Below are 20,964 nucleotides of genomic sequence, written 5' to 3' on the forward strand. Positions count from 1 at the left end.
CACTCTTATGTAGTAATACATACAAGATTACTATTTTATTATCATCATCATCATTATAATGAAAATTATCATAAAAATCTTGCGATTGTTTCTGAAGCTGCAGCACGTTTTCAGGTTTTGACAGTTGCCCATACAACTTTAAAATAATTATTGTCCTCGTCAGCCACCGTAGTTTTGCATCACTGAGCTAAAGTTGGCCCAAATGAATGCCTTCCAGAACGAAATGAAAATACATTATTGGAGAATGAACCAGATGTGTAATGTAGTCTCTGCCTGCATTCCTCTGATTTCATGTGTTTTTATCTCTTAAATCCTGAATGTTTCTGTGTAAATGTAATATGCCAAGCTGAACACCCATGTGCCATCAACTTTGTTTACATCTCGAACTTCCCCTAGTAAACCCATGTTTACCAACAACACTAGGAATTGTGGGTAATTTTTAAATGTTAGCAAATTGGGATTTCCCTGTTCTTCTGAGGAGCAATTCTTCTATGACAAAGATTCGCACCATGACATCTTATTTTAATATTGATTACGATAATCCAGATTACACCCCTGTGAGAGTGTGCTGGCACTGAAGTGTGAGGTAATGGCACAGACCACGCAGAGAGCGGTGTGCAGCAGCCACCAGCCTGCCCGGCCCGCCAAGCGCTGGTGGCGCCCAAAGATACGACGCCAGCAGCGGTGGGCAATAGTGATGTTCCCCCGGATCGATTTCATCTGTCTGTCAGTGCTTTAAACATCTGGAGGAGGAGAAATCACTGCTCAGCCATCATCTGCCACTCGCTCACCCTCAGAGGAAAGCTGAGGCAAAGCGTAAGAATGCAAAAGTGAGAAGGACCGAGGCAGCCATGCCCTCGTAAAAAATATGTAACATGTATGAAAAGTTGTTTTGTCCGTCAGAACCCAGTCCTATGCCGACCCTCCCTGGGGTTTATGTCAGAGAGGGGATCGCTCTATGACTGGGTCGCCTCCTCCAGGCACACAGGTAAAACCAGCAGAGGATTCCGTTTAGGGAAGCCTTTTCTCCTCACTACTACTGGTCTCGGTGAGGACTTGAGGCCACGCGATACCCTGCTCTGCAGCCGCTCTCCTACAGGCCTCGTGCAGGGTCATTCTAGGCTTTCGGGTTTGAAGATCCGCTGCACGCACCGTCCCCGGCCACCGGCTTTGAAGCCTGAGGGAGGATAAGGGACTCAACATCTTCCTTGCCGTCTTCAGAACCGAGGCTTTTGGACTCGTCCTCAGAGTCCTCCTCAGCAATGTCTCCGTGCTCCGCCATCAGGCGAACTTCATGCTCGTCGGGGGTCTTTTAACGGGGGACTGCATCGAGCAGGCTCCCATGGGGATGCTGTGTCCCTGGGTGCTCTCAGGGGGATGGATACGTGTCCATTATCTGGAACCTTTAAACATTCTCTGTTGTCTTTGGACATGCAGTGTGTTTCTGTATTTGTGTTTTAGTTCTTCTAAATGCCCTGCATACGATGTCAAATTGGCGTGTCGTCTATTTGCATTTTCTTAATCTGCAGTTGTTGAGCTCTTGGGGCCACCATTATGTATTGCCTCCTACACAAGTGTTTTCAGAGTGATGCAGGGCTACTGTACTACACAGTTTTCAAAGCATTTCAATTCTAAGAAGCATAGTCAATCATTAACTGCTGTCCTTGGGAAACCATTTATTCCATTCAGGACACATCATGCTTTTATACAAAAATATTCCAAATACTGTACACTGGTTCTCAACATTGTGCAAAATCTAAAAAACATATTTACAACTCCAGTTTAAAAAAAAAAGGGAGAAAGTCAATGACGGAAGAACAAAGCTAATTTCTGTGTGTAAATGTTAATACTAATTTTGATTGATGAGATTTAACCTGGACACTTTGAAATGTTCTGATCAGAGTTAACAAGCCTAATGGATCTGAAATGCAGACAAATAAAAACATAGCAAAGAAAAGGTTTGTGTACAGTTTGTGCTGAAGGGAACGCAACGTAGGTAATGGAATCACATTTAAATGTATAGAAACATGCATCAGGTACAGATCGCTTTCAAGTGTAAAGTACTTACAAGATTGAAATTTAACATTTACGTGTTGCGTTCACTGTAAAATGCACACATCGTGTAGAAGAGCTGAATCTACGTGACAAACGTTTCCAGTCAAAGAAAATAAAATAGTTACCACCGCGCACGTTCAGGCTGATAACTGAGGTTAGGTCGCCGGAATTTTTTTTTGTAGTTTTCCAAAAGACACAGTGCCTCGTCCTCAAGGTTTCAAAGAACTATTCTCGAAGAGAAATAGTCTTTCCAGTTTCCGTCCGATAAAAAGTGCGCTGCTCTCCGACATGCATACGTGGCTATAAGATAAACCTGGTCCTCTCACACCAACACTCTCCACCGTCCCATTCACCTCCAGAGACAAGACTCCCGTCCACATTCAACTCCTCAGCAAGTCCAGCACCAACAAGTGTTCCGTTTGTAATTACAGAGTCTTTCATTTAAAGGCCACGGTGTTGGTCGGTGTTCATTTCATTTGTAGGAGCTTCATCTTGTTTCCTAAAAGGAAAAAAAGAAAACCAATGAGCTGTTGGAAATGAACCTTTGAGAGGAAACATTTGATGATGGAGCAACGCTTACCCAGTCCTTTAAGAAATTTGTTCACACCGCTTGGCTCCGCCTCAGGGTAAGAATCCAGATACGCGGCCACTCTGGCCTCAAAGAGACCTGGGAGACAGTCGGGAGACAGTCGGGAGAGTTGAGCCACCAAGGCAGCGTGTGTACATTGCCATAGCAACTCAAATAGCTTTTGTTTTTGCCATACTAACTAAAAATACCTACGCTAATTCAATCCATGCTCTGCTTTGTAACCACCGTGGTGTCAAAGCAAGTGACTAATAGGCCAACTTGGAAAAGAATACCTCTGCTAAGTGTTACGCCATGTTTCTGACCGTGAGTAACCCAGATGTGTTTGTGTGTGTGTGTGTGTGTGTGTGTGTGTGTGTGTGTGTGTGTGTGTGTGTGTGTGTGTGTGTGTGTGTTATTCAGGGCCTCAAGCAAAAGCTGCTTCACTTTTCATTTCTCTAACTGGGAATGTTGGATTTGGCAGTGGTAGGAGAAGTACTCAAAAAATTAATAGTGACACTATTAATACACTACAGTTAAAGTCCTGCATTCAAACGTTTACTTCAAGTAAAGAGAGAACGAGAGGCAGTATCAGCACATGTGATTCACCTCTCTTCAAGGCGGAGCCTTCAACTCTAATAGCATGCTGGATAGTTTCATTCATAATTGTGCATCATATTTTAATGGTTATATTTTGTGAGTCAAATCTGAATCTGCAACGTAACCAGTGACACTTTTCTGTCAGGTACATGTAGTACTACAAAGTAGAAGTACACAGTAAGTAGTAGGCAATACAGTTGGGTTGCATATTTTTTGCTTTGGGGGCCTGTTGCTACTTATTTTCTGGGTGCAATGAGTTGGAATAGTAACATATAAATATTGTTTATATCTAAACACCATAGTAAATCTACAGCTGATTGGGGCCCCAGGCCCAGGTTGCCTAACGGTAGTTTGCTCCTGGTGTGTTTCTCTGAACCAGAGTGTATTTCACCGGCGTTTCTGACCGCGAGCAGCCACGACTTGGTGTGTGACAATACCATTTTTTTCTTCCTATTGATTATATAATTAGGAAAAGTAATTACTGAGTGAGAAGAAATTTCATCTCCAAGTTTTGTTTTGTCTTTTAAGAACTGGTATCAGAGAAAATATAATATTGGACAATATAATGAGCTGTTTCATAAAGTCATGTAAGCAAAAAAGTTGTCTTAATCCTTTGTTTTGTTTTAAAGAATCAACCCTTATGACTGTTGGCACCGCTGCATCAACACAATTACCTCTCGCTCCTCCCTTGCGCAGCTCTTTGTCCTGAATGAAGCCGGCAAACATCTGAGTATCCATGAAGAGCTGCAGGAACTGGCGGACTCCACGGGAGGGGTGAGATTTGCGGAAGCCGTCGCGCTGGACCTCCCTCGTTCCGTTGGAGGACTCGACCATGTGGAGGGGATAGTGGCCCACCAACTCCACGAAGAACCGCACAAAACCCTCCGACACCAGAGAGCTCAGGTCAGCCGGCTGACCTGACGGGACACATTTTGGAGGAAGACAAAACGGTAAATAACAGACTCCAAAATAGATGAATTGTACCGTAGTTTTACAATCAGATTTAAGATTAAGACTGTGCAGCACATCTGTTTATACCAACCTCCACATCTGTCTCCATCCTCCTGTCTCAGGATATCCTCCCTGTCCTCCAGGATCTGCTGCAGCGCTGCCTGCAGTTTACTAGGCAGGATGCAGTCTTCATCGCCCAGCTGTCACACATCACAGGAAAGGTCAGCAGCAGTCGCATGATGCCAGTTTCAAACATGCATCCCAACTGTCACAACATACGTACAAAAAAAAATACCCACTGCTGTGAAGCACTTAAGGCAATCTGTAAGTATTTTGGCATTAACCCATTTCAAATCCAATGTGCTACTGAGCTAAAAGACCAGAACGTGTGTCACCATCTAAATATCCCACCAACAGACGTCACTGTGTTTGCCAAGTCATCTTTACGATGACGAAATTCGTGTCACATGCTGAGGAGGGAGGCTACCAGCAATGCTGAAATCACAGTTCTGTATTTGAGATAAATATAAATCCAACTGAACAAAAATCATTAATTGAACAGACGATTACTGTTGTATCAGCTGTAAAACAGCCTTCCTGTTTGGTTTGAGCTTACGTACCACATAGCTTCATCTCTGCAGAGCTTGTGGGCGTAACATAACTTTCTCTCCGTCACCCTCAAAACATTCTGCATACAAACAAGAGACAAGTGTAGGCAAAGCCATCTTTCCCCCACTGGCACCACACCTATCATTCCTATTATACACCGCTGTGTGTACACACCTGAATGACAAACTTGTCTGCACACAGATCCACTATGAGCACCTGGGAAGACAACGAGAGGAAAGAATGACAGTTACTGGCTGCAAGAGTTTTCACTATTTCGCAACATGAGTTACAAAGAAGGAGGGGTGAGAGCCTGAGCAACGGTCTCTTGAGGGCGTTTCTCAGCCACTACTCACGCACAGTGGAAGCTACTTACTGGTTCTGTTTGGGATTCATTCACAATATGCAGGGAAGGTACGGCCAACAGATGGCAATAAAACCTCTATATACACAGACCTGTCTTGATAATCAGCAATTTTACAACGCAGGCGGTGATTTTAAGACATTTCAACAGAATTGTAACCGGACCGACCTCCTCGATGGGCAGCTCCAGCAGCTGTGGCAGGCAAGGGGCCAGCACCCCAATGAGGAAGGGGGTGGGGGAGCAGCTGATGTCCAGCATGCTGGCCGGTAGCACAGGCACGAAGGTGTGCTGCCAGGTGAAGGGGTACAGCAGCGCCAGCACTGCATGGCTGCACCGAGACAACACACTGCGGTGAACGGGGGAGGAGAGAAGAGATTAAAACAACTACTCGGTTCTCACACGGATCACGTGACACAAAGATATTAATCAAAGCACACGATTGTAAATCTTTTCCAGCACGTTTTCAAAGTGACTGGAAGAGCTTTTAGCAAACAATTCTGGTGTGTCAAAGAGTTCTCCCAAAATCCAACTGATCTATGCTCATACTCTCAGTGACACTATCTTCTACTGGTGACACTCCTTGTCCCTTTACAAACTGATGTTATTATACTCTTCTGGAAAAACCCTGCCAGCTTTTTTAGTAACTTTAAACCAGTTTATCAATCAACATTTCCTCTCCAAAAATCTGTGTTATGTTATATCTGATAATCCGTTTTAGACTGCGTTAACATGCTACTGACTCCATCACAACCATCTCATTCTCAATCTAAGCACAGCGTTGAACATGGCTGATATCGGCAGGTTGATATTGGCTTGTTATCAGTATCAGCGTGTGTATGCGAAAAAAGGAATTGCAGTACATATTGTAGTTCTTGTAGCCTTCACTTTGAATGTATATACGGCAGTTTACTTAATCAAATAAAGACAGAATTTGAAGTATCCTATTCAACTGGGAAATGTCCTGCTGAATAATAAGCAGCTCGGGATGGGTCAGGACCTGTTGTTGTTGGCCCTGTGGAGCCCTCTGAGACACTGTAAGTGATATTGGGCTGTACAAATAAAACCTGACTCGACTTGTCGTTGGGAAGCTGAGCATTGAGGCCGAGGTACACGCATATAAATAACACTGGGCCTGTGTGACGTAATCAAGCATTAATGAGAGTTTTATAAATTGCGGATCACATTCTTATATATATATAATTTCCATGTAAACAGCGATGGTTAAGTGGCCCTGCAGTGTTTCGTGTTACCACGGCAGTACCTGAGTTTGTCAGCGATGAAGATGACCCGCCTCTCGAGCAGAAGGGAGGCAAACACCTGCAGGAGGTTCCCGACACTGAGACACTGCAGCAGACTGTCAAAGTCCACGTGCTCCAGCCTGGAGTCCACTGGTCGACACAAAGTCAGTACCTGGCAGAGCAACGAGAGCACAGGGAGCCAGGCTGAGTGTTATTACAGTGGTATAACTTGTAGTTGTTAAGACTAGCACTACGGTCAGCTCGAGCTAAAATGATCATTTATTTTCTATAAAAGTTATCAACCGCAGCTTGAAACTGTAACACAATGTTGTTAAAACAACACTAACAATAGCGTATGTTCATCATAGAGGACAATAATCTGCAGTCCAAAAAAATGCATTTTCATTTAAATTGTTTACATATTGATTTGGCAACATGTTGAGAATTTTGAGTTTTACAACCTGCATGAAAAGACGACCAAAACAGTTAACTTTTTTATGTGTACTGCTCGGATCTTTAAGTTGTCTGAACTGACATTTTAAAGTCATGATTTTGAGTTAACGCCAAGTTTACTGCTTTGACACGAGTTGTTAAACACAGTTCTTTTCAGCTTTAAACGGGTCATTTACTTCACTGGAAAATGTTTAAGCTTTACTGACTTTTTAAATGAAGTCAACCTTCTACAATTTACAGTGACTGTTAAAGCAAAAACAGACTCTTCAGATAGATTCAGGTGGAAGATGCAGTTTTGAACCACAGAAGTGGAAACTTAAGTAAGCATCCTCAGAGCCTCCTGACTGCTGAGAGAGAAGAAAGGAGTGATTCTGCAGCATTTGGTCTGAGTTTTGGGAGGAGTCATTACCTACTTATTTTGAGTCAGCAAACAGTAATGACTAAATTGATTATGACGGTTACAATACATTTAGCTGTCCCGACATGATCGCTTTCAAAGCTGAAATAGCTATCCCTATTGTTTACACAGATAACCTCCCAGTCTGAGTCATTCTGAGTGTACAGGAAGGAGTGGTTCGGAGGAACTAAACTACTAATTAACATTTCCTCTCTTGGTTTCAGGGTTACCTCATTCCCAGAGCCAGGGATGAAGCTCTTGATGGTGACTGTGCGTCCAGGGGCTGGAAAAGGGGCCTCCATCACGCTGCGCATAAAAGGGTAAACCAGCGCCGGGGAGATCTCCCTGCGCCTCTCGACCTCCTCCAAAATCTGGACAGACGGAGAGAGACAAATCACCGCGTGCACTGAAAGAACTAGTGTTGATGAAAGGAAGACGGGTGTGACACGGCTACATGCGTTACAATTTCTTTTTTGAAAAACACACCCAGGGATCGCTCTGGATTATAGTCCGGAGTGGCCTCATTCCATTTTAAATCCAGCTCCTTTCATCTCCCTACAAAAGGCTTTTATCAGCAGAAACAAGGGTGCAGATGCATTGTGTAGTGGCCTCACCTTTGCAAAGAGGTTGAAACAGCCCAGTTTGCTGACAATACAGTACACCTCAGGAAGCCTCTTCCCTTTTCCAATGGGCTTAAAGAAACAGACAGTTTCATATGACATCAAGCAGGGAACCACAGAGATCAATATGCCAAAACACTCATTAAGAATGAACATTTAACCAAACAGAGTACGGCCATGTTCTCATCTAGAGCCTACTTTCTGTTGTATTGTGTCTAATAGTATTTTCAATGACATCTTGGTGGATTGAGAGGAAAACAAAAACAAATCAAGAGTCTAAAGTCCAAACTTTTATGATGGTAGCGTTGAGTTTATCTACCAACAACACTAAACATGAAGCTCTGACTGTAAGGCTTGGCCTAACTGTCTACAGTAAAGATAGAACAAACACAACAACAACATAGTTAAAGAGAGCTCAACAAGACAAGCACAGAATACTCACAAGCGTATATGTTGGCATATATACACCGCATCATTTCTACATAAAACGCGTGTTTATAAAAGTGTCTTAAAGAGATCTCAAAGCAGCTCTCTTTGTGAGGCAAAAGAAAGGAGCAAAGGATGACATTCTTCTTGCTCTCTGTCATCGATTCAGAAGTGGTTTACGGTCTGTTATTCGCATATACTGATTCAAATCTCCTCAGAGATGTTGAGTAAGCATGTGGCGGGTTTCCATGTCGTCACACACACACACACACACACACACACACACACACACACACACACACACACACACACACACACACACGTCAATGATGCAGACGCTAATGTTCTACACTCACCAAGATCTTACAGCAGTAACAGAACATGCGGCTGCCGTCCTCTCCGGTGAGGACAAAGGAGAAGGTCTCACTGTGAACGGAACAACGTTAAGACACAGGAGAGACAGTCAAATGATGTCATTTTGATTTTTAGTACCGTAAAAAACAAAACAAATTGTAAAAAAACAGGATGTAATAGTTTGTCTAAAAGCTGTAAAAAGAGATAAATATCTCAAATTGTAAAGGCAGAGCATTCAGAAACAATCTAAATGGACAGGTGAGTGTAATTTATCTGCACTACAACAGACACGCATTTAAAGACAGGGAGGTTGAGTAAGTTGAGATCATAATCCACATTACAACAATCAACCACACCCACAAGTTACAACAAAAAGACTCAAGAGTATTAATTAGATCTGTTGAAATTGTAAAGATGCCCGTGGGGGAATTTATGGGTTACAGCAGAGGATATAAATAAGAAAAGAGGAAATGGCAGTTTGAAACATAACACAACTGACAATTACAGTGCAAGAACTAAAACTAAACACGGCACAGGAAGGAAAAGTCAGACAACGTTTATCAGAGCACATGAAAGGTGTGTGTGGAATGACAACAAAAGCAAACACAAACAAGAAGGAAGAGATGAAAGATGAAAACGTAGTGTTACCATTGTGCCATTGCCCTTGTGATGCATTTAGGAATGTATCCATGTAGCATGCTATAAACAGTATTACTGTAGTGCATGTGCTGACCTGGGCATGTGTGCGGAGGGCTTCCAGTCCTCCGCGTCGGGGAAGCAGAACTTGGGGATGACCTTCAGCTGGTCCTCTGCCTCTTTGGAGAGCCGGGACGACTTCTCAAACTGAAACGAGGGAATCCAGTTAAAGCAGTGCTCCTCCGAGTGACTTCCTTGAAATCGGTTAAAGAGGGGCCCTCGTGAAGTCAGTACTCATTTAATTGCATTGAAAGATAATTTAACAGAACATATATCAATTAGCTACGGAGTATTAAGAATGTCTTATGCAGGGTGTACTTGTTTAGAGTATTTTTACATAAGCACTTGTTCTAAATCATCATCAAATAACAGTTAGTATGTTCCCATATAGGTGCCTGAGACAAAACCTTCTCTAAAAATGGCCAAATTTAACATGACAATATTTTAAAATATAATAAAAAATGAAAATGGGAAGAACACAAATAAACAACTTGCTTTCATGAGTGCTCTTGACTTATGTCAAACTGAAAAATTCCCCTTGAAATTCCTCATTGCTCTAGATGTGAGTCATGCTCCTTTAATTCTACCAAACAAGATTATATCTTGGACATGACATTGTCCTAATTCTACAAAATACCATTCAATCAAAGCACTATGACTAAACTACAGTTATGTCCTCCGCCTGGGAGAAGGGTAGGGTTATGTTAAAAAACTCGTTTCTAACCAGTTTGGGGAACTGCTGCGTGATTTCAGGGGCGTAGGTGTTTCCCGGGGAGCCTTTTCTCAGCGACACCACCACAAAGATCTGGAAAAGCTGTTGCTGCTGCAGCTGGATCAGGTCTCTCTCCAGGGTGCGGTAACCTGGCCGACGTTTCAGTGTAGACTGGATGTAAACTGATCTCCTGGAGCCTGATGGACACCACACAATGAGACTGTAAGCTAAATGCTTGTCCTGGGACGTATCACATCCAGCACACCAGAGGCTTTTTAAACATCAATAAACATGAAGTATAATTGTGTAACGCTGATTACACAGTGTCCGCAACAATGGTCATGGATAGCTGGTTGTCTGCGTCCTACAGCACTGGTATTATTTGAGTTTCTTAAAGTTAAAACAACATTTCCCATGAGCCTCTCTTGCAAAGAGGATGTTGCTTGGCTGGTCTTGGTTTTATTTGACTTCTCTGAGAGGGCTTAACAGAAGCAACAGTTGCCAGGCGTGGCTTTAAGGATGGCAACGCCCACCACTAAAGTCCACACTGATAAATCTGGACGAGTATCGTTATATGGATTATCATATGGTTGATAGATGGATTCGCATAACATCTGGCAGAGACAGATGTTCCACAGAGGATGAAATGTAAAAACTTTGGTGAATCTATTCAAGAGCCCTCATCAGGTCAAAACTAAAGGTTTACTTCTCTCCAATGCTTTGGTTTATGGCCAAATACCTGAAAAACATGAAATCTAATTACTTATTGCTGATTAGAAAAGGTTATCATGCTAACATGCTAAACTAAGATAGTGAAGATGGTAAATATTTCCTAGTAAACACCAGCGTTTAGCTCAAAGCCCTCTTGAATGATAAATAACAAATTGTTTCTGCACTAGTCTCGATGTCCCGATCATGTACAATCAGGTGCATTATGGTCCCACTACGGTTGAATGTCACTTGATTGGACAGAGATATGTAACATGGCCTGCATTGACCGGAGCTAATCCACTCTTCAGAGATGCTATGAATATTTATTTTTTCGATGCAGCCCTGAGAGTTACTGTAAAGAAACATTACAGACACAATAACTCTACCGTGATACCTTTGGTGTTGTCCTCGGGGTCACTCTCTGTCCCACTGGTCTCCTCTGTTGTGGATATGAATCAGAGAAGGGGGGGGGGGGGTAAAAGAGAAGCAGAGGAATGGAAAAGACTTGAGAAGCCATAATCAGATGCAGACAGTCAGCCTTTGTTTCATAATCAGCAGCTTTGCCAGCTGCAGCTGGCCTTGTGTGTACCATCAAAAGCTGGGTATTTCCACAAAGAGGCTCAACTTAATCTGACTGAAGTGTTGATGTGAGTGACATTTGAGCATATGTGACAGTCTGTGTGTGTGTGTGTGTGTGTGTGTGTGTGTTACCTCGCACTGGGACTCCCTGGTTCTTTACCCTCTTCCTCCCTCGCTTGTCATCAAAGATGGTCTCGATCTTGTTGACATACTGAGTAGTAGAACACACACAGGTACTTGTCAGCCCCGTAATTTCACAGCCATTATAGAATCATGATTACAGAGAATCATGACATAACAAGCCACTAAGTACATAATTATATTATAGATGTTCTTCATACTTTTCTTTTTTTTTAACCGTACATTCTTCTGTTAATGTCCTGAAAGAACACAGTGGACACAAGCCAACTAAGGCACATTAATACGTAGAGTTGGGCTCTACACGCAAACAAACACATACAGGAAGTTACAACTTATCTTTAAGAGGACACACAGCGCACTGCCAGTAGAGGAAGCCAATGTGTGTGTCAGAAAGTCAAATTCCCTGACTAAGATAATGGTACAGTTGTTGAGCAGAAAAATACATAATGAGGTGTTCTTATGCCTATTATCTTAATGTTAACACCGCTGTCAAAGATCTAAAAGAGTTAAAGGACAGCATAACATAACTATAACAAACGTTGAGTTTTATAATCACGATCCAGGCTATTCATTCTAAACTAATTGTTAATTAAAAGTAACATAATGGAAAACAATCAGGTCACCAACGTCACCAAATAACCTCGACTGGCATTTGTCAAACCTGCTGGTACACGAGTGTCACGTGGGTTTTAAAGCCATCATCATGTTCTAGTCCTCACCTTTACATATATGTAGAATATGTTAATAACTCTGTTTTGTTATTGTACCTGGTCGTTTAAGTTCCCCCCTGTCCACGCTCTTCGCACTGCCATGAGTCCTCTGTAGGAATTAACGTGTTCTGTGTGAATTCTCATGAAGTGCATGTTGCTCCACCACTATCTGCTTTCTCTCAGCATCCCTCTCCTTCCTGCTCAACAAGCCTGCTCAACTTGAATTACCAGCGCGCGGATGTACGCCTCCGCAAACAAACCAAGTTGCAATTTACATCCATGTCTTCAGAATTTAATCCTATTAGACATTTGTGTGAAATTGGTATTTAGTCTGTGAATTCTTGAGCTATGGACAGAAATGTGTTTTTGTGAGGTCACAGTGACCCTTGACCACCAAATTCGAATCAGTTGTCGCCGATGTAAAGGCATCAACACAAAACATCTCGGTCAATCATCGTCTCCCAATACGAGCACTGACGCCATAATCCACCGATCGTCTACCTGAGGCGTCCTCTGTGTTGTTTGCGTGCTTGCGCGCCGCGGTGTAGCTGGTTTGGGAATATCTGCAAGTGTTGAGGATTTGGATGGTGTGGATGTTTGAAACCTCTTCCTCTCCACTTTGCTAGCGTAGCCTTGCAGCGTTTGAGGTTTAGGCGGCAGCTAGAAGACAAAAGGTTTCGGAGTCATCGCTTAGTTGTTGGTAATTACGTAGTATCAAACTACAATACTTCCTTCTTTAGGCTGATTTTATACACCAATTAACAACAACAACAAAAATGTTTCTGGAGTGTGAAAAGGAGGCATAAATGGCTCCCAGTACCTTTGGCCTTCCGATAGGGAGACACATGGGAGATGGCTTGACATCCTCATAGGGGGTATCTCTGGTCACTTCACCTGGGGGAAGACAGAGCGATGGGGAAAAGATAAGACAGGCTGACTGATGTTTCATCATCTTTTCATTTTACTGCAGTAACACCATGTGTCGAAATCTATCATTGGAGGATGCTGAACTGCACCGGCTGATGCAGAAGTCTAAAAAGCAATGTTTTTTCACTACCTGTCCTGATTTATAACAAATCACTATATTGTACAGCTGTGCTGTCTTTTGTTTTGGAACTCTCAAAATGTCACAATATTCCAGAAACTGTACGATCTGTTGGAAACCGGGAGTCGATCTTCAGTGATTTTCCCTGATGAGGTCACCGGTCCCTGTACAGGCTCCGTTATGATCATATAAAAGAGTTCTAAACGGGGCATTTCAACCAATGACAGGCACCCTGCAGTCTTTATGACTTCCTGTCTTTGTCTCTTTTTAAACACTCAGGGAGTTCAACTTACAAACGATGTCCTCGTAAATGTTGTCGTCGGAGTAGGCGTGGTAGAGGCCGTCCTCGCCTCTCAGCGTGCCTCGCTTCGCCGTCAGACGCGCCGCATCCTCGTACTCAAAGGACTTCCTGTGGCGGGGAGAGGGAAAGGGAAGGCAGTGAAGGAGAGGGGCCTCGCTGCTGTCCTAAAGATAGCCGCCATACTATTGTTCGCTCAGTGTCCCGCCACAACATTCCATATGTTGATATCAAACGCAGCAAGACAGAGAGAGAGTGTGACGAACTGTCGTGAAAGGAAATGTCTGCTCATCTGGTACAGAATTTGTTTGAAGAGCAAAACAAGGAAGAAGACTATGGCAGGATTTAAAACAGACATGGCAGTTGGCAGTATGACAGCTGTCATAATAACAATTAGGTCACAGTGCAGCTTTCCTCTAATGAAAACTTCAAAGTGGAGATACAGATCTGTTTAGTCAGAGCAGATTTGCTATCATCTAGGTCTGGTTACAAGCTCAGTGGAGGTTTGATGTGCTTGATTTAAGTAATGCACAGGAGTGCTGGAACAGAGACTTTTACACGACTCAAGGTTCAGTGTGACGTAGTGCCGAGCGCCATGGAGGAACGTCATAATGTACATGAATGAATGACAGCTAATGGCTTCCTCTGAAGTCGGTGAACAAGGAGCCCTGTGCGGCAGGAAGACTGGAGGTGAGGGAAAAGTTACTGGCAGGAACTTAACAATAAAAATGTGTAGGTTTCTTTTTCATCACTAGGTGCACTGTTGCCAGACTGGGCTACTTTTTATTTAGTTTGATTGAAAGTTGCTTTGGGCATCTTGTGATAATTTGGCCAACTTTTTCTACCATTTGGGCAGTTTGCCCCAACTAAAAGTGAGGTTGTATTCCAATAAATACACTACTCTCTCCATGAGTATTATGATTGAGACTGACTACAACTAGGCGTCTTATTCAGATTATTATTCAGTCACAGCTCTGTGATGATTTCATCTCTTCATGCAAGTGAAGACAAGATCATTTTGTTATTGTAACTGTTGTTTTGGGGTTCGCCAACAGACTAATGCAATGTTTTGTTATTTATAAGGTGTCTTCTTGCACTTACATTCAGACACACAACACAAGGTCCATTCCAGGTGAATTTGGAAGCAATCCTCATAAATTGACCCAGTTTATTAGGTACACAGTCCTGCTATAAATCTCACCTTGTGAAGATTATGATATCAATTCAACTGTATTGTAATTTTGGAGGATGCAGTCTGTGGTGCTATTTAACTGTATAACATGATAATGACAGATTATTTTTGCCTACCCCCTTTATATCAATGAGGGTCGGCTAAATAACACCTCTCAAAAATAATATGAGGCTTTATATGTTTTTGTTCTTTCAATTTCTTATTCAAAAATGTGAATACCTTGGCATTGTATTATCATAATCTGTTAACAACTCCTGGACAGTGTTTAGATGATAATGACAGACATAACAGTTTACAGAGAGCTCAGTGTGTGCATGGGTTACAAGTTATGTTTTGCTTTGCCTTTAGTGAATAGAGAGAGATAGAGTGTGAGAGGGTGTGTGTGTGTGTGTGTGTGTGTGTGTGTGTGTGTGTGTGTGTGTGTGTAGATGATGACCCTGGACCCGTGGCTGCAGAGGAACTAGGCCACATCCACATAATAGAGAACAATGCTGCTAGATATCATGTGACATCACACCAGGACGCCGGCCAACAGTTTAGACTCGGTTTCCTCCACAGAACCGCCCCAAAAAACACTGCTGATAGACGAACTCTGAAGCAGGATGTTTACTGTGCATTTGTCAATTTCCTTATTCTGTCAGATCAAATAAAGCACTGCGAGAAATCCCATCCATTTAAAGTGCTCTGCATGGACTCACCTGTTCTTTTTATGCCTTGAAAGCCCATTCGTCTTCGCTACAGGACAGGGAGGAGGTGGGAAGGTAGGTGGGTGGGCTACCCTACTGCTCCTCGCGTCGGAGTGGCTGTTATGAGGGGATCTGCTGTCCCGCCCCACGTTGTTGCTGTTGGCTCCCACATACTGGAATGTCCGCAGAGGCTTGGGAGGAGGCTGAGCTTCACCTGGGGACCCCCTGCCTTTCTCCCAGAGCAGTCGGTCCCCCTCCAGCTTACGCCAGAAACCCCGTGAAGTGTAGAAGTTCCCAGCAGGCATGTTGTCTTCTTGGTCATCGGTCGACAGAGGTAGATGTTTAGAAACTACTTCAACATCCAAGATGCGATACGTTTTTTGGTCGCTGTTGGCGGTGAAGAGCCGTTTACCTGCGGGGTTAGCGGCGACGGTCTCCACTTTGGGAGACGCAAATATTTGCGCTGCAAGTGGTTTAATTCCTGGGGATGTGGTGGGAGATTCAGTGGAACATTTCTGCAGAGGTTCTGACTTCCTACCAACCACACCATATCCAGCCTGTGCTGGGGATGCTCGAAAATCTAAGCCCAAGGTCATAGATTTGGAGAGGTAAGGCCCCCCTCTTGATGCCTCATTGGGACATCCGTTGCCCAGCAGTTCTCCAGACAGAGTTCTGGATACGGTCGGAGGATGTGCTCTCGCCCCGGCATCCTGGCTGCGACCTTCCCACTGGGAGATCTTGTCCCTGATGTTGCTGCCCTGCTCGCGAGGGGGCCTCCCTGACTGGCGGCCCTGCCGAGCCACAGCGTCCCCTTTCTGCAGGCGATCGACTTCACCACCCCCTCGCCTGCCCTGCTCCAGCCTCAGAGCCAGCATGTTGAGAGGGGGCAAGAGAATGCATCGGGGATTTCCTCGAAAAGACAGACAGGTCAAAAGCCAAGTGATCTGTTCCCAATTAAATCCAGAAACGATAAGAAAAAGCAGGAGCGCCACAAGGTGTATGGATGTAACTGATCCTTTATGTCTTTATGCTTCTTATTGTCCTAGCAGAGTGTCACTTCCCCCCTTGTCTCCTCTTGTAAATAACCTAAAAAGAAGACAAGACACACAAAATGACCCATCAATCACTGCACTTAAAAACAAGCCCAGGCAGCACATCGCAGGGTCAAAGGGATACCGAGGCACCACAGGAGGACACAGATACTTTTAAAGCAGCACACATCTGAAGCAGTCTACAGCTTGTAGGAAGGGACAGAGAGGAGGCCAGGAAGGACGGGCTCCTGTCGGGGTCGGTTTCCAAAAATAAGTCCCGGAAGAATAAGGAAAGACAGCAGATTTCTGCTGCTGTGAGTCTGTGTCCTGAACCGCCCCAGCACCCTCCTCTAGCCTCAGGGGAATTCTTCCTTGTCTGTCACTCTCGCCCTTAACCACATACCTGGCCAAATACGAAAATGCCAATGATCAAGCAAAGCGTTGAATCAAAATGTAATGTTCTTGCAAAGCTGTCTGGGTGAAGAATGCTCATTTTAGGTGATTTTAAAGAGCTTTAGAGGAAAGACAACACATTACCTCCAAGGCATACATGAGGAGCCTGTGACAATTAGGTTAATGATGTAGAACACTTTCACCACACCTTTCTACGCAGTGGAATAAAAGCTTCTTCAATGGTTTAGCTATTTATCAGACGCTAGATAAAAACATACGGGAACCCTGATTAACTGATGCCTTTGTGCAAGGATAAGACTCTGTATGGTACGGAGCTATAATCTATCGTCTTGCTCCCCTCTTACCAAGTGCTATCAGACACTGAGACCTGGTGTACAGATCTGCAGCGTCAGCCCCCCTGACTGATATTCCCTGAGTCGACATCAATGCGGTCACTGTACACTCTGGTACTGCAGCTCCTGGCAGGCTGGAACCAAACCATTTTGGACACGTTGCACATTAGGACCGAGGCTGGGAGAACGTGGAGAAGGGGAGACACGGTAAAATTCCACTGCACAGCTCACGATCATAATAACTCTATGAGCCGCATTCCTGCAGAGCCGTACAAGAGCGTGGGGGGGGGGGGGATACATTTAACTGGAGACAGTCAGTCAGTCATTTTTGAGAGTAACGCCTTTGTTTGGGTTTGACCTAAATCAAACGTATGCGCGTGCACTGGAATGCTGCTCGATCATTGCCAGACCACGCAGTGACAATGCGTCTCCCAAACTGACCTACTTGCGTTACTCGTCTGTGTATGTTGTACAGGAAAGCATGAGTTTGAGCTTCCTGAGCCGCAGGATGAAGGATCAGCCGACTGTCCATAATTACGGTGCGGAGAGATTTGCACCCAGTCGAAACCACTGATCTGAGCTATGTGTGGGATCATCTCTACTCGAACCCTGGGATGGTAATCGAACATCGTCTCTGGAACACAGTAAATGCAGAAGTAAACCAGCTACTCAGTTACAGTAACATTTTGCAAACATGTCTCAAGTTGTCAGCTTCCCCTTTCTTACGGATGACAGTTGAAAATCAAGCTTTGTTATTGTCGGTGAGGCCCGCCATGAGGCGCCGTGATATCAAGCAACAAAGCCGGAGGGTCAAAGTGAAGTTCACTGGCAGTTATTGGGCCGTGAACTACGCAGAACGGTATCCTTGCATTATCAAGTGAAACTCACTCAGTCATCGACAAGGAAACCAGACAGGAGCACCATGAAGCTTGAGAACCCAGTCATCACCTGACAGCTAAATCAAACCTAATTGCGCCTGCAAAACTGCCACAAAAACGCCCGAAGGACTGCGACGTGACACAACATGTTGTAGGTGAGGTATTGTGCGGCTGTGGTACACCCTCTGCAGTGACAGTTACAGCTATAATAAAAGAAGAAGAAGAAAAGCGTGGGTTTGTTAAATGCCAGCGTAGAAGGACACACCAAAGATTAAGAGTCTGGAAATGACTGATCCATCAGCAGCCGCCAGAACAGTTTGTGTGCAACTAAACATTCATTTCGAGAGCTCTGGTGAAAGACTGACTGACCACTCGACAGCATGACAAGGTCCTTCATTTGTTGTGGACACCACTGTCAGCAAAATGTCAACAAAGTGAAGATCTTTAGCACTAAGTGAATGCAGATCTATTATTCAGCAGTGTTCCTGGAGTTAATTGGAGCCTTTTCTCTGACGGGATTGGAGGAATACACATCTCAGATGCTTATTCATTAACTGAACTGCTTTTCTTAAGTTTTACAACACCTGCAGAATATTTCCATATAGAAGATGTAGTGTCTGCTGTGAGGTTCAATGACCACAGCGAACTGTGTGACCTGAAGTAGTTGCTTAGTTTCTGGTAGAACATGTGGATCAGTGCAGGAGGGGAAGACTTGCCCTTATATGAAGAAAAAACAAACTCCCTTCAAAACTATAGGAATTTAGAATATTCTTCCATATTGCAAAGTCTGATTTCATAGAAATGAAACTCAATCGCTCCGCTGACTCTTTAGGATGTATAGTGTAATTCGGCCATAACAAAAATGTCAAATAACCTAAAGTATCTCAGTGGTTTACACGGATAGTCTCCCACCATCAGGTTAACGTTGTTCAGTTGTCTGTTGGAGGAGGGAGCGACATCATGAACAACATCACTTATTAATACAGATATACGTTCGATACTTCAATTAAGCGTTAATAACTACGACGTCTCACTGTATGGAGAAAAACCACAAGTAACTTAAAAATGTAACGTTAGCTGAGGTAACTACACAGTTATAGGGATAGCATGTAACGCTCATTGGGTTACTGGATGTAGCAGAATACTCGTACGTTAATAACGTAGTCCGAGGAGTTGTGTGAGAAGACATATCGGAACAATACTACCACCGGGACATCACATGGGAAGATGTTTAAACTCACGTTACCTGTGTCGTAACTTACCCCTCATAGTTTAAAATTGTGAGCAGAACTCACGTTCTTCCCTCATGTTCCTTTCGATAAAATGAAAAACAAATTAAATCCGACGCTTTTCGCTAGCAGCGCTCAGACCGGAGAGGTTAGCGGTCTGAATAGAGTCCAGGCGTTGGAGTCCACATCCAGTTATTTGTAACTTCTTAGAAAATAAACTTGTTTGAGCCACAGACCGTGTCCGCTGTACTAATAACTACACACAGCAACAAAGAGAGAGTCCATTGAGTAGAGAGAAGTACAGCAGAGCACTCCTCGTCCTCTTTCTCTGGACAGTTAGCGTCAAGTCAGCCAGAAAACATAGCACTTCCGGTTAAAACTTTCAAAATAACAACCTTGTCGATCGTAAAACATGTTCAAAATGAAATTATACAATTCATTTTTTGTCTTCACGTTTAACAGCTACATTTTGGTGTTCCTTCGATTTTTACATAATGTCAGTGTTAGTTATGGGTTTAAAAGCAAATAAAAAAAGTTTTTTTCTGCTTTAGTGTCTCAATATGTCATTATTAAGACACTAACAATGGCATAGAAAGACACGTGTGAATTCCTATCTGCTGCTTCACGATCAATACAGGATAAGGCCTTTCATAGTACCTGCTACAGACTATGTACCAATTCAAGGTGAATCCACATCAGTTGTTGGACAAGTATTTTTCTTTTTGTCAGATGCATTATCAGGTAACACTTACTTTGCCCACTTGATCCCTACAAGTACATGTCTATTTTCTGTTTGTTTTTGTCACAGATTCACAATTTATCATGAATCTGTGTAAATGTACAACTTAGGTACACTCATTTTCTAGGAAAGGCATTCGACTTCCGGTTTTACGCTGGGTGTTTCTGTCGCGCTTGACGCGACTGTGACCGCGAGAAAGTTTGGTTGAATCCTCCCGATCCAAGAGGGAAGACGTCATCACATCAACCGCTGCAGCTGTCAACGATGAATAAATGCTGTTGTCTTCAGGTGTCCTGGGAAATATGGACGCTCGGCTATGAGCTGCACCTGCACGACTCAAGTTAATAACTGACTGGGATATATGACTGGGACTTTGCTTTATACATATACATATACCGTATAAGTGTCAAAGTCTAGTAAATGTCCATTTTGCAGCAGATGCTATTTATAACCACACTTTCGAAACTCACTTCAAGAATCTATACAGTGGAGCAGACTCAGAGCATATGTTACATGTTTGTTTAGTTGGATCAGACAAACGGTGGACCACAAAAATATGAGCTAAAGGACATTTTAGTCTTGATCTCCCCTGTGTTTTCTGTTTTCTTTTAAAGAAATCTCAGACTTCATCCAACAAGGTATATTGTGAACTCAATCCAGCTAAGATAAATGGCAGACATCAAGGAGGCTCTGTTAATAACTAATGCATTATGCAACATCTCAAACTAACATCTTTATGGCTGACGCGCATTTTTCCCAGATTCATTCTGCAGAGTCAGCTAAAATGTTAATGCAGCTACACTTTGAAAGGAAACAACAGCCATCAGAAAACTACTTTTGGTGCACAGTGTAGAAAGAAACGCAGAATAAGAGTGCAAGTCATGTCTCATCTGCAGCTCACAGGTCAGAGCTCACGAGGAACGTCTGCAGGCGGCAGTAGCT

The 20,964-nt window shown here is 43.5% G+C and overlaps 1 protein-coding gene across 1 annotated transcript; it reads right to left on the reverse strand.

Annotated features, from left to right (window-relative positions):
- Nucleotides 1–1,663: 1,663 nt before the first annotated feature.
- dennd2c (DENN/MADD domain containing 2C) lies at nt 1,664–19,611 on the reverse strand. Its single transcript, XM_076095456.1, has 19 exons — nt 19,317–19,611; nt 15,412–16,485; nt 13,517–13,632; nt 12,999–13,072; nt 12,680–12,838; nt 11,460–11,538; nt 11,143–11,187; nt 10,050–10,234; nt 9,363–9,472; nt 8,632–8,701; nt 7,844–7,921; nt 7,460–7,600; nt 6,403–6,551; nt 5,310–5,487; nt 4,955–4,996; nt 4,263–4,371; nt 3,895–4,137; nt 2,636–2,722; nt 1,664–2,554 (listed from the first exon to the last, which is right to left on the reverse strand). The coding sequence occupies exons 2-19, from the start codon at nt 16,272–16,274 to the stop codon at nt 2,523–2,525; spliced, it is 2,760 nt and encodes a 919-aa protein (XP_075951571.1). The 5' UTR covers nt 16,275–16,485; nt 19,317–19,611; the 3' UTR covers nt 1,664–2,522.
- Nucleotides 19,612–20,964: the final 1,353 nt, after the last annotated feature.

Source organism: Anarhichas minor, unplaced genomic scaffold, assembly GCF_050575085.1.
Source record: "Anarhichas minor isolate MPS153535 unplaced genomic scaffold, ASM5057508v1 ptg000020l, whole genome shotgun sequence".
Classification (NCBI taxonomy): Eukaryota; Metazoa; Chordata; class Actinopteri; order Perciformes; family Anarhichadidae; genus Anarhichas; species Anarhichas minor.